The sequence below is a fragment of the Pseudorasbora parva genome, chromosome 13, assembly GCF_024679245.1.
Source record: "Pseudorasbora parva isolate DD20220531a chromosome 13, ASM2467924v1, whole genome shotgun sequence".
Taxonomy (NCBI): domain Eukaryota; kingdom Metazoa; phylum Chordata; class Actinopteri; order Cypriniformes; family Gobionidae; genus Pseudorasbora; species Pseudorasbora parva.
In genome coordinates, this window is record NC_090184.1 from 36,394,345 (window position 1) to 36,406,614 (window position 12,270).

The 12,270-nt window shown below is 36.5% G+C and overlaps 2 protein-coding genes across 4 annotated transcripts in view; both read right to left on the reverse strand.

The window, feature by feature from the left end:
* The window catches only part of jak3 (Janus kinase 3 (a protein tyrosine kinase, leukocyte)), an 87,678-nt gene extending 85,533 nt beyond the window's left edge, over nt 1-2,145 (reverse strand). For 2 of the 3 annotated variants that reach the window (XR_010897583.1, XM_067414210.1), the window contains exon 1: nt 1,803-2,145. The gene's annotated coding sequence lies outside the window, so the exon portion shown is untranslated. The remainder of the gene's footprint in view (nt 1-1,802) is intronic. The other variant, XM_067414211.1, reaches the window with a different exon arrangement.
* A 187-nt stretch (nt 2,146-2,332) lies between these two features.
* Nucleotides 2,333-11,621, reverse strand: slc5a5 (solute carrier family 5 member 5). Its single transcript, XM_067414213.1, has 16 exons — nt 11,489-11,621; nt 10,881-11,299; nt 10,493-10,558; nt 10,225-10,276; nt 9,978-10,045; nt 9,520-9,674; nt 9,305-9,445; nt 9,073-9,202; nt 8,172-8,260; nt 7,978-8,090; nt 7,091-7,161; nt 6,907-6,993; nt 6,611-6,813; nt 6,389-6,483; nt 3,678-3,763; nt 2,333-3,365 (listed from the first exon to the last, which is right to left on the reverse strand). The coding sequence occupies exons 2-16, from the start codon at nt 11,232-11,234 to the stop codon at nt 3,261-3,263; spliced, it is 1,815 nt and encodes a 604-aa protein (XP_067270314.1). The 5' UTR covers nt 11,235-11,299; nt 11,489-11,621; the 3' UTR covers nt 2,333-3,260.
* Nucleotides 11,622-12,270: the final 649 nt, after the last annotated feature.

Genomic DNA, 12,270 nt, shown 5'->3' on the forward strand with positions numbered 1-12,270 from the left:
CCCTTCCAAATAAGGCAAAAAACAGAGCATTACATACTTGGAACAATAGGATATAATGGACCTGTAAAACCGCATCTGGACAATTTTTGACCTTAAATAAGCCACATACCCTTTATTTAGATATCAGAGAACAATTTAACATATTGTTTCAAAAGCATTCTAGGGCACCTTTAATAGACGGCATTCAAAACAGACAGGATCTGACCAGCCAGGACGGAGTAGCCCAATCACAACAGACTGAGCCATCTGACCAATCAGGACGGAGTAGACCAATCACAACAGACTGAACCATCTGACCAATCAGGACAGAGTAGACCAATCACAACAGACTGAGCCATCTGACCAATCAGGACGGAGTAGACCAATCACAACAGACTGAGCCATCTGACCAATCAGGACAGAGTAGACCAATCACAACAGACTGAGCCATCTGACCAATCAGAGCAGAGTAGATCACAACAGACTGAGCCATCTGACCAATCAGAGCAGAGTAGATCACAACAGACTGAGCCATCTGACCAATCAGGGCAGAGTAGATCACAACAGACTGAGCCATCTGACCAATCAGAGCAGAGTAGATCACAACAGACTGAGCCATCTGACCAATCAGAGCAGAGTAGATCACAACAGACTGAGCCATCTGACCAATCGCTTAATCCCATATCCTAGTTTTGTGCAATAGGCCCCAGAATGGTGTGTAAAGAACTGAGATCAGAACTGAGAAAAGAAAAAGAGGGGTTTTGAAAGACTGAATCTTGGAACGAACCGTTTTCAGAAAAGAGGTGATATGCAGTGTACATTATGAGAAAATGAAAGTGCTTTTGACTTTGGATGCGTGTAAATCTATTGTATAACGGAGAATAGGGGCACTTTAAGGTTGGGTTTCCTAATATTATAAAGACTGATTATAAACGAACAAAACATCCTAAATGAAGGAAAAAAAACATTACTTTTGCTGGGGGTCTCTTATGCCTCAGCTATATTCCCCAAACAGAAGCAACACTGCTATTACTGACATTACCTTTAGGCATAACCTTCTGGCATTTAACAGAGAGTTCAAATTTAAGAAAATCTCTCAAACAGGCTTTAAGTTCTAAGTTAAGTAAGTCAAGGGAGCATATTAAAAGGGGAATTTAAAAGGCTAGGCTTACAATTACTATTACTATTTTTAGACACTAATCAACCCCTAATATAAATGCAACAGTCCATCTTAAGAGAATCTAAGGCCTACTGTAAGTAATAAACATTAGAAGAGACTTTGACATCGTACAGTAAAGCAGTGGATTACTGCTAACACCAGTTTCTGGAACCGTGGTGGTCATACCAGTGATAAAAGTGAGCTCATCGTTCTCATGTTGATGATCTGTACTTTCCGCAACAAACTAATTTAATGGGTGTTTTCCAAGAGCTTAACAATTTTAAGGAACTAACAGTAAAGGATTGAATATATATGATATTATATATGATTTTATATATATATAAAACAGATTTTAAGTTAAGGTTAGGTTACATAGCCTACGTTTGGTTTGGTTTTGATAAATGTTATTTGCTGTAAAAATATAAAATATTATAGTGGAACATCCTATTAAAAAAACATCTATTCATATTTCAGTAACACTATAGCAATAATACAAACAATAAAACATGAAACACAACGCCACACTCAAAAAACGTATATTTCATTGGTAGTCACACTCTTCACACAGACTTCCAGTGGCATATTCTCTGAAATGTTAAAATGTTAAAGTTACAAGTTTTTTTTTCGTATCAAGATTCTAATAAAGACAACTAAGAGGTGTTACCTTATTTAAGAAGAAACATTGATGATTTGTTCATGTTGATGTGATGAGCTGCATAAATATAACTCCGATTTTGCTGTTGTGAGCCTCTGGTGGGAGGGATCAAATGAGACTCGTTTCCGGAAAGCGACAAACCGCAAAAAGCACCTCATTTCTGACTGCTTTAGCAAGATCGACACCACGTGGTGTTTCTTTACTGATCTGCCTCATCTGACATCTTGGTTTCTAGACCTGTGACTAGGCCTTAAATTGACACCAGGTCCACCTGTGCATATTATGAAGTGCAAGAATGTGTATTTATAAGCATGAGAGAGAGGGAGGGTGTTTGCTGGAGCTGCTGGGGTTGGTGCTTTCTTTACGTGGGAAGACTGAAACTGTGGTTTCCTCTTTCTCTTCTAGTGAGCGGCGGGTTTGTTATTTCCGCCTGCAGAGAAAAACTGAGTAGGTTTTCTTCCGTTTGGCCTGATACAACACAGTGGCATATGAAACTTTCATTTAAACTATTTTAATCAGAAAGTATGTGCACCTGATAGTAGTGTTGACATTTCAGTTTATTGTGAATGTGACAGGGGCACTGCATCATTCTACAGCTCATATCTGCAATACTACTAACAAAGAATACACAGATTCAAAATATGCATGAATTATACAGCCAACAGCATTCAGTACATAAACACTGAAACAGTTTCATCCTGATTTATGATGACTTTTAGGGCTTCTGGCACATTCAGGGACTTTTCTAGGTAATGGCACCCAGAGCTTAGAAATGCTGAGGAATTAATATCCCGTTAATGGGCCTTGTTTTATAGAAATCATATTTCTGTCTGCCAAAAAACAAATGAAATGCATTATGCTTATTGTAGGTAGTATGGCATAGTTACAATCTGAAGCATGGTAGGTAAAATGGATCCTTATAGTAACCATTTAGACTACATATCTTAATTAATTTGCACTAATACTCATACATACTTTTATGGAGTTATTGGATCATAGTGATATATCTCCATTAAAAGCATTCTGTTAATTAAACAAATTTCAAATCACTTAGTGTGCGTGCTTATGCTCTCTTCTCCTCTAGACTTGGCTAGGAATGAAAGTGAACTGACAAACAGGTGCGATGCAGGTGTGTGATGAACAGAAACGTATTGTGTGGGATTTTGTACGAAGAAAGAAAGCACTATTGTTATATAGATCAAAGAATCATCCTTTAAATCAGGTGGTGATGGTCAGGTATTCAGTAATGCCAATCAAAAAGGAAGATAACCAAAATCTGTATGGCTTTGACATATTTGATATGCGAGTCTGTGCAGAATGTACCTTGCATGATGTTAAATAGTAAAGCTGTGTCTTTCAATATTTCATTGCTTTCAAGATTTCAGTTGTTTTCATTTGAATTAATTGGCATTATTTATTGGAAATTTAGTATGAAACCTGACTTTACAAAATGGGTTCTGCACATGTCTAAACTTCACCTTTGTTCAGTAAAACAACTTGTTTATCAGCAGTGGCAATTAGTTCTTTTGGACCGAGAAGGATTTCGGTGGGATTGTGCGTCGTCGTTTCATTCTGTAGAGACAAGAATATGATTTCAGTGGTGTTAGTATTGTTAACTTAAACTATTTTAAAAAATGTGTTTACTGAAATAAAGCAGAAATAAAATTAGATGAAAAACTTAAACTAGTAACCAAATTTAGAAATGTTGTCTTGGCAACTAACTGAAAGAAAAAAATCAAAAACAACGAAAACTAAAAATATCTCTAAAAAAAAAAAGAGCTCATTTAAAATATTAATAAAAAAACTATAAATAAAATATCACTGGATTTCAGATGGTTAGAACTGAGCTGTAAGTGAATTAATGAACTGCTACAACTAACTTACCACGTTATGACAGGACTCATCGCAGGTCTTTTGTTCTAGGTTCCATCGTAATAAACCAGGACTGATAGAATCCTTTCTGGTGGGTCCTGCATTAATTCATCACATGTTCATTTGAAGGTAAAATAACATTTGTTGAGATTTTCATTTGTTTTATTTTTAAAGTGTTAGCTCATCCTTACATGAAAAATCTGTCATCATTTACTCACTGTCATGCTGTTCCAATCCCGTAAGACTTTCATTCATCTTTGGAACACAGATGAAGATGAAAATGAAATTTTCTTTTTAATGAAATCTGAGTTTCTGCATTGACATGCAACTACCACTTTGACGCTTCAAAAAGTTCATAAAGAGATGGTAAAAGTTTAATGCATATTTTCTGAAGAGACAAGATCACTTTATATGATGAACAGACTGAATTTAGAATTTATTCACATATAAACATTAATCAGCAAACATAAACAGAAGCTCAACCAAGTTTTTTTTGGAAGGGGGGGGGGGGGTCTTATTGGTTTTATTTAAAGGAAATAAATTATTAAAGGGTTAAAAGGGATAAAAAATAAGAAATGTAAAAGTTCCTGTTCTATTGTTGTTATGAAGTAAACGATTTGGAATAATTCTAATTATTTGAGGAGACTTGTCCCCATCAATGTCTATGGTGGTTACGGCCCTGGCACAACCGAACCAGCTTGACGTGTTAGAAGAAACCTCATTGGTTCTTGAGGAAGCTCAAATGTGCTGCATAACATGAAAATGAACCTCATTGGTTCTTGAGGAAGCTCAAATGTGCTGCATAACACGAAAATGAACCTCATTGGTTCTTGAGGAAGCTCAAATGTGCTGCATAACATGAAAATGAACCTCATTGGTTCTTGAGGAAGCTCAAATGTGCTGCATAACACGAAAATGAACCTCATTGGTTCTTGAGGAAGCTCAAATGTGCTGCATAACATGAAAATGAACCTCATTGGTTCTTGAGGAAGCTCAAATGTGCTGCATAACACGAAAATGAACCTCATTGGTTCTTGAGGAAGCTCAAATGTGCTGCATAACACGAAAATGAACCTCATTGGTTCTTGAGGAAGCTCAAATGTGCTGCATAACACGAAAATGAACCTCATTGGTTCTTGAGGAAGCTCAAATGTGCTGCATAACACGAAAATGAACCTCATTGGTTCTTGAGGAAGCTCAAATGTGCTGCATAACACGAAAATGAACCTCATTGGTTCTTGAGGAAGCTCAAATGTGCTGCATAACATGAAAATGAACCTCATTGGTTCTTGAGGAAGCTCAAATGTGCTGCATAACACGAAAATGAACCTCATTGGTTCTTGAGGAAGCTCAAATGTGCTGCATAACACGAAAATGAACCTCATTGGTTCTTGAGGAAGCTCAAATGTGCTGCATAACACGAAAATGAACCTCATTGGTTCTTGAGGAAGCTCAAATGTGCTGCATAACACGAAAAGGAACCTCATTGGTTCTTGAGGAAGCTCAAATGTGCTGCATAACATGAAAATGAACTTCATTGGTTCTTGAGGAAGCTCAAATGTGCTGCATAACACGAAAATGAACCTCATTGGTTCTTGAGGAAGCTCAAACGTGCTGCATAACACGAAAATGAACCTCATTGGTTCTTGAGGAAGCTCAAACGTGCTGCATAACACGAAAATGAACCTCATTGGTTCTTGAGGGAGCTCAAATGTGCTGCATAACACGAAAATGAACCTCATTGGTTCTTGAGGAAGCTCAAATGTGCTGCATAACATGAAAATGAACCTCATTGGTTCTTGAGGAAGCTCAAATGTGCTGCATAACATGAAAATGAACTTCATTGGTTCTTGAGGAAGCTCAAACGTGCTGCATAACACGAAAATGAACCTCATTGGTTCTTGAGGAAGCTCAAATGTGCTGCATAACACGAAAATGAACCTCATTGGTTCTTGAGGAAGCTCAAACGTGCTGCATAACACGAAAATGAACCTCATTGGTTCTTGAGGAAGCTCAAATATGCTGCATAACACGAAAATGAACCTCATTGGTTCTTGAGGAAGCTCAAATATGCTGCATAACACGAAAATGAACGTGTTATGCAGCGTTCATCCAATCAACGTGTTAATTGGTTCTTGAGGAAGCTCAAACGTGCTGCATAACACAGAATGAACCTCATTGGTTCTTGAGGAAGCTCCAACGTGCTGCATAACACAGAATGAACCTCATTGGTTCTTGAGGAAGCTCAAACGTGCTGCATAACACAGAATGAACCTCATTGGTTCTTGAGGAAGCTCCAACGTGCTGCATAACACAGAATGAACCTCATTGGTTCTCGCAAATCTAGTGAACATGCTTGACCTTACGTTTACCACAGCTGATTTGTGAGTTGATGAATGTTTATATGTAAAAAACAAACAAACAAACAACTAAATTCAATCTGTTTGCATATAAAGCGATCAAGTCGAGTCATCAAATTTGGACTACACCACTCAATTCATATGGGTTCGTTTTACAATCTCTTTTTGAAGTTTTAAAGTGGTAGCTGCATAACTCTCAATGGTGGGATAGAGATAAATCCCTCAGATTTCATCAAAAAGATTAGTGTTCTGAAGGGAACGAAAGTCTTATGGGTTTGGAAAACATGAACGATAATTGATGACAGAATTGTCATTTTAGGGTGAACTAACCCTTTAACAATACTGTAAGTGAGTTTTTCTCACCTGTAATGTAGCTAACCACCACACCTACTAGTATGACTGCACTAGTTGACAGGGCTCCGAAGTACAGGTAGGATATTGAATAGATATTTTGAAAGCTGCATGAATTTATTTGGAAAAAGAAAACTTAATGTTTGTGCTACGTCCCAGTATTCAATCACACAGCAGTGAAATACTATGCGATTATGGTCAGTATAAAACCTGATACAACTTCTAGAGTCTTACCCATAATCCTGGGGGACTGATGATAACACGATAGATGATTCAGTGTCTACCATGGTGCTGTTGAATGTTGCATTCGTTGCTAGACAGTGATCAGCACTAGTGGGTAAAACACCCATTATTTGTGGTGTAGGAGGATAAATTGTGCTTCCAACAGCAAGCCATAGAGACAGACAGAAACCCACAGCCACACCTGAGAACACCCCCTATAGTGTGAGAAATATTACATAGCTATTCATTGAGTGGGAGGATAGAAGAATTATATAGTGGACATAACAGTGATGTCTATGAAATCTTACCGGTTTATTTGTGGCTGGAACAAACATGCCCAGCACAAATGCTCCCAGGAGTGGACCATTCACTACACCCATGACTGTGAACGAACCCTGAGGTTATTAGAGTTAAAAGAAAGCTGGTTAGAGCATAGACACACAGACTGAAAAACAGCATGTTTAAAATCCCAGTTATTCAAGTAGTTCACACCTGAAGGACTCCCCAGTCCAGCAGAGAGGAGAGCGCAGCCATTGTAATGCAGCCAAGCCCGTACAACAGAGCTGTTTTACACATGTACACATTACTTGACACTGTAGTTATATTCAATATAACTTATATTTCATATAATTTCATTTATATTTCATTATCATGTTGATATCATCAGGTATTTTCAGAATCTCATCATGGTTTCTTAGTTTAATACTGTAAATACTGTAAAAACAATCTCACCAATAGTCTCATTTTAATACATTACAAATCCAACATTCATTTAAATGTATTTTAAAAAAGTTGTTTTTTATTTAAAGAGGCAAAAAAACCTAACATTATATAGTTATATTTTTTATAGATGAATATGAATAAAATATTATATACTGGTAAATATATTCAAATAATCTTTTCCCCTTAATTTTAAATAAATATATATCAACATATATTTTTAGATATATTAATATAAGTAATATTCAAATGATTGGTAAGATTTTTTATGTTTTTAGAAGAAGCCTCTTCTGCTCACTAAGGCTGCATTTATTTGATTAAAAATACAAAAAAACTTGAATATGGTGAAATATTATTAAAATCTAAAATAACTGTTTTCCATTTGAATATATTTTAAAATGTAATTTATTCCTTTGATGCAAAGCTGAATTATCAGCATTACTACCCCAGGCTTCAATGTCACATGATCTTTTCAAAGCATTCAAATATGCTGCTTAAAAAACATTTATGATTATTATCAATGTTGAAAACAGTACATAATAAAGCAAGATTTGGTTGTTAAATAAACTATTCGTGCACTTTGGGGAAGTTTGGTCTTTTTAAGAAGATGATGTTTACTTGCACCACAAGCAAGAATGAGAAGTGGCTTTTGATCCTACATAATGACTTGGAGAGCAAGAGCTGTTTTCTCTGTGAAACTGTAATTAGCCACGGCTTCATTACATCCTCCATAGTAACGGCTGCCATGGCGTTAATGCTGGTGGAGACAGTGCTATGGAGAAAGAAGGAGGTGATTTATTCTATTGGTATCAGTAATCAACACCTCAATGAAGATTCAGATCGTTTCAAGCACCTTAAAGTTCCACTGTAGGCACAGGCCAGAAAAAGACCCGGGAAGCCTGGATGATTCCGGAAAATGTCCAGGACCAAGTACGGCATGTACTGGGAAAATAAAGATAGTGAAAATGAAAATAGTTTTGCTTAAAATGTAATAGTGATTAGTAGAAATACAGAAAATACAGTTAAAGGAACACTCCACTTAAAAAAAAGGCTTATTTTCCAAGTCCCTTGGAAACAGTAAACAGTTGAGTTTTACCGTTTTTGAATCCATTTAGCCGATCTCTGTATTTGCCAGTAGCACCTTTTAGCATAGCTTAGCATACATCATTGAATCGGATTAGACCATTAGCATCGTGCTCATAAAAATGACCAAAGACTTGCAATATTTTCCTATTTAAAACTTGACTCTTCTATAGTTACACCATGTACTAAGACCAACAAAAAATGAAAAGTATTTAGGCCGATATGACTAGGAACTATTTTCTCATCCCTGGGTAATAATCACAGATTTACTGCCGTAAATGTGCATTCTCTGCAACTACACAAACTTAGTACTGGATGCATTGGAAATTACCTCTCTGAGGACTACTTTTAGTCACTGCGTAATATTATCGCGTAATATTAACTTTAAAAAAAAAATTGTTGGTCTTAGTACACAATGGTACTACAAAAGAGTCCAGTTTTAAATAGGAAAAATATTATCTTTGAAAAAATAAAGATGCTAATGGTCTAATCCGATTCAATTATGTATGCTAAGCTATGCTAAAAGGTGCTACCACCAGGTACAGAGATCGGCTGAATGGATTAAAAAACGGTAAAACTCAACTGTTTAACTCTAAGGGACTTGGAAAATTAGCCTATTTTCAAAAAAGTGGAGTGTTCCTTTAATTCTGTTTATGCATGTATTCATTTACCTGGTCAGGTGCAGATATTCTGCCAGTCTTCAGTGGGTCACAGTTGGAGTATAAAGCAAACATCACAATGCCACAGGTGGCTGCACTGCTCACAATCAGACACAGACCCACCTGATTAACTAGCAGCGCCCTGCAAGACAAGAGTGACACTGGGATCTGTATCTCAGTGAGCAGTAGCAGAAAATATGTGATTTACTCAGATTAGACAGATTTTACTGATCTATTCTCTCACAGTTGGGCTTGTTTCTCAGTCCTGCATGATATGTAACGCTGTACTTGGGCCTGATTGGCTCCATACATGGATAACCAGACCATTGTGCCACCCACTGTGAAACTCCAGAACGAGTACCGCCTCTGAGGGTCTATGGCAAAACTGTAACACACAGAGAATGAGCAATAGAACACTAAATAAACATTTAATGAATTTGAGAATTTATCGTTCAATACTCATTAAAATTGATGCGTGATCCATTGTTGGCGATCTCTAAAACTCTGGCAGGCCCTCCTGCCAAAACGGTGCCCTGAATGAAGACCGCAATGAACCCAGAGAGCATGACTACAATCTGAAACACATCTGTCCAGATGACAGCCTTTATACCACCCTGCAGGAAAACAGAAACATGTTACGTTTTACTAATTCATCATATAGTCAAATACATACACACAAATCAAATATACAGGCCAAAAGTGATGTCCGGCTTAGAAAAAAATGGACATCTTCACCCTTTAAATGAAACAAATATCCACTCCGGCTCCGGACGTCACTTTTGGTGACTACTGAAATTTATGAAAAATATTTGATCACATTAAAAGGGTCGAAATAGTGCACCAATAAAGCAAAGACCGTTTTGGACACCAGCATTTTTATTATTCAGATCAGGCAATATTTCACAACACTGGCCTACCACTGTTGTGTAAAACGTGCAGATGAGTCCAGTTGAGAAAAGAGACGCCCACATATTTAGGCCTGTGGCTTGATTCAGAAAAGAAGAAAACTTGATAAGAATAAGGGCAAAATCAAACACATAACTTCCAACCCTCATATGGGATCCACTGATGGATTTGTAATGACTGACACAGAATGGACTCATGAAGCCAAGAAAATGAGAGTAATTCAGTTTTAAAAGGAGGAAATCTGTTTATTTCTCTTACCCTGATTCAAGATGACTGCTGGAGCAAAGATCACTATTCCAGTATAGAGAAGCTTCAGGAAGAACAACACAATATCAGAAAATTATTTATCCATTCGACAAAATTCTAAAACTAAAATAAACATTTAAGAAAACAAAGGAATACTTTTTTTGTGCAAACTAAATATTGGAATAAAAATATGCAGATACGACTTATTGATCAGACTTACATTTTTCTTTAATAGTACTCAAATTATTATATTTTATATGATTATATGAATTTATCTTACTGTGGCTACAATGAACTGCAAACTCCCCAACAGCTGCATCCCTCTGCCAAACCTCATTCCTAAATACTGACACACAAGTACAAAAACAGTGCGGGCCAAAAGTAATGTAAATGCTTGGTGAACATAAATGTAAATCCAGACATTTAAATGCAACAAAAATTATATTGGGAAAATACATATTAAATTAGAAAAATAGATGGAAATTCCATCTATGAGTGGCCTCACATTTCTACACTCTTTTTTATCACTACAGAGGAAATACTCCTCCTCACATTACTGAGACGCTTTGTGAAATCTATTAAATTCAATAGAACTCATGGTATGCAATTCATATATGTGTATGTATAAACACATTGCAAAACTACTGAGAAATGGACAAAATCCAAACCTGATGTGCGCTGGTGATTTTAAGACGATAAAACACAGGAACAAACACAACTGCAGTAATGAGGGAGTTGAGGGCTTGTCCCAGACACATGTAGAGGAACTTAAAGCCATATAAATATGCCTCTGATGGCACACCAAGCACTTGGACAGCTGACATAAAGCTGGCACAGAGCGACAGTCCAACTGGTACCGCAGAGAAACCCCTGCCTCCTGTGAAGAAGTTGTCCACGTTCGAGCGACCTGGGGTCTTTCTCAGAGATTGGAATAGCCCGATGGCCACCGATACCCCCAGCATAGTAGCAAATACTGCATAGTCCACCAAACAAAAGCCCAAGTTGCCCGAGTCCGAAGCCATGGTGCTCTGTTTAGACTCTGCCAGAGCTTAAATGACTCTAGTCCTTCTCTTCAAGAGATTGTCAGCTGTAACAACAAACTTAGAAATCACAATGCATTCTCAATCGACCCCCTGTTATGTTCTCTTGACTTTCTGAGATTAGGACTCATGCAGTGCATGGTGTCATTTAAGGTAAGAGCAGATTGAGTACAAAATAAAAAAGGGCATTACAAAAATGTTTTACACAATATTTAAATATTTTAAAAACAACTTACCGGCTTTGGCCAAAACAATGTTAAATGAGTTTATGAGTGTATGAAAAGACCAAATTCCACAGGCCAACACGTACAGTAATCAACTCATACAGGAAATAAAATGGGAAGATATGGTCACTATCACTGACCAAGGGGAAAGTGAATGAGCATTTTTTCAAGTAGAGGTGGATTTATTTTTCTGGGCTGATCATTTGGATAATCGAAGGCAGTCTGATGGGAGGGGAATTAGGAATAATGTAACATGGGGAGGGAGGAGTATGTTGTGATTGACAGCAAGGCTAAGTCATTTGACACCACACATTATTTCCTTAACTTTTGTTTAAATCTTTTTTGCTATGACACTCATGATTTAATATTGATTTAATAACTTTAATGACAGTGCTGAGAAGGATTAAGAAATATCTATTCTGAATGAATTTTTCTTTCTTTCTTTTTTAAAAATTCAAGTCTAAGAGCACATTGAAAATCTGGCAAATAAAGTACAATTCAACAACAAATAGATACAATTAAAAAGGTATAATGAAGAAATATTTCAGACTTTGAATGGGTCTTTAATGAAATATATGTGTAAAGCTGACCATGTTAATTCCGTTGTACAAAAAGCCATAAGATGCTTCAAATTTCAAATCAAATTTGTTAAAGTTTGTTATAGCATAATTTAAATAGACTTATTTTTTAACATTATGTTAAAGCTAAAATATGTTTAAGGCAATTGTATTTCTAATTATATTTTTAATTTTTTTTTAATTAAAATCCACATCAAATGGGAAAATAATGGAAAA

Bases quoted from the DNA above. Each gene is read 5' to 3' on its own strand.
- slc5a5 (XM_067414213.1), bottom strand. From the start codon at position 11,234: ATGGCTTCGGACTCGGGCAACTTGGGCTTTTGTTTGGTGGACTATGCA. The intron at 10,559-10,880 runs GTTTGGATTTTG...CTTGTGTGTCAG, and splicing joins AAATCACCAGCGCACATCAG to TATTTAGGAATGAGGTTTGG. The intron at 6,484-6,610 runs GTAAGACTCTAG...AAATTCATGCAG, and splicing joins TCAGTCCCCCAGGATTATGG to CTTTCAAAATATCTATTCAA.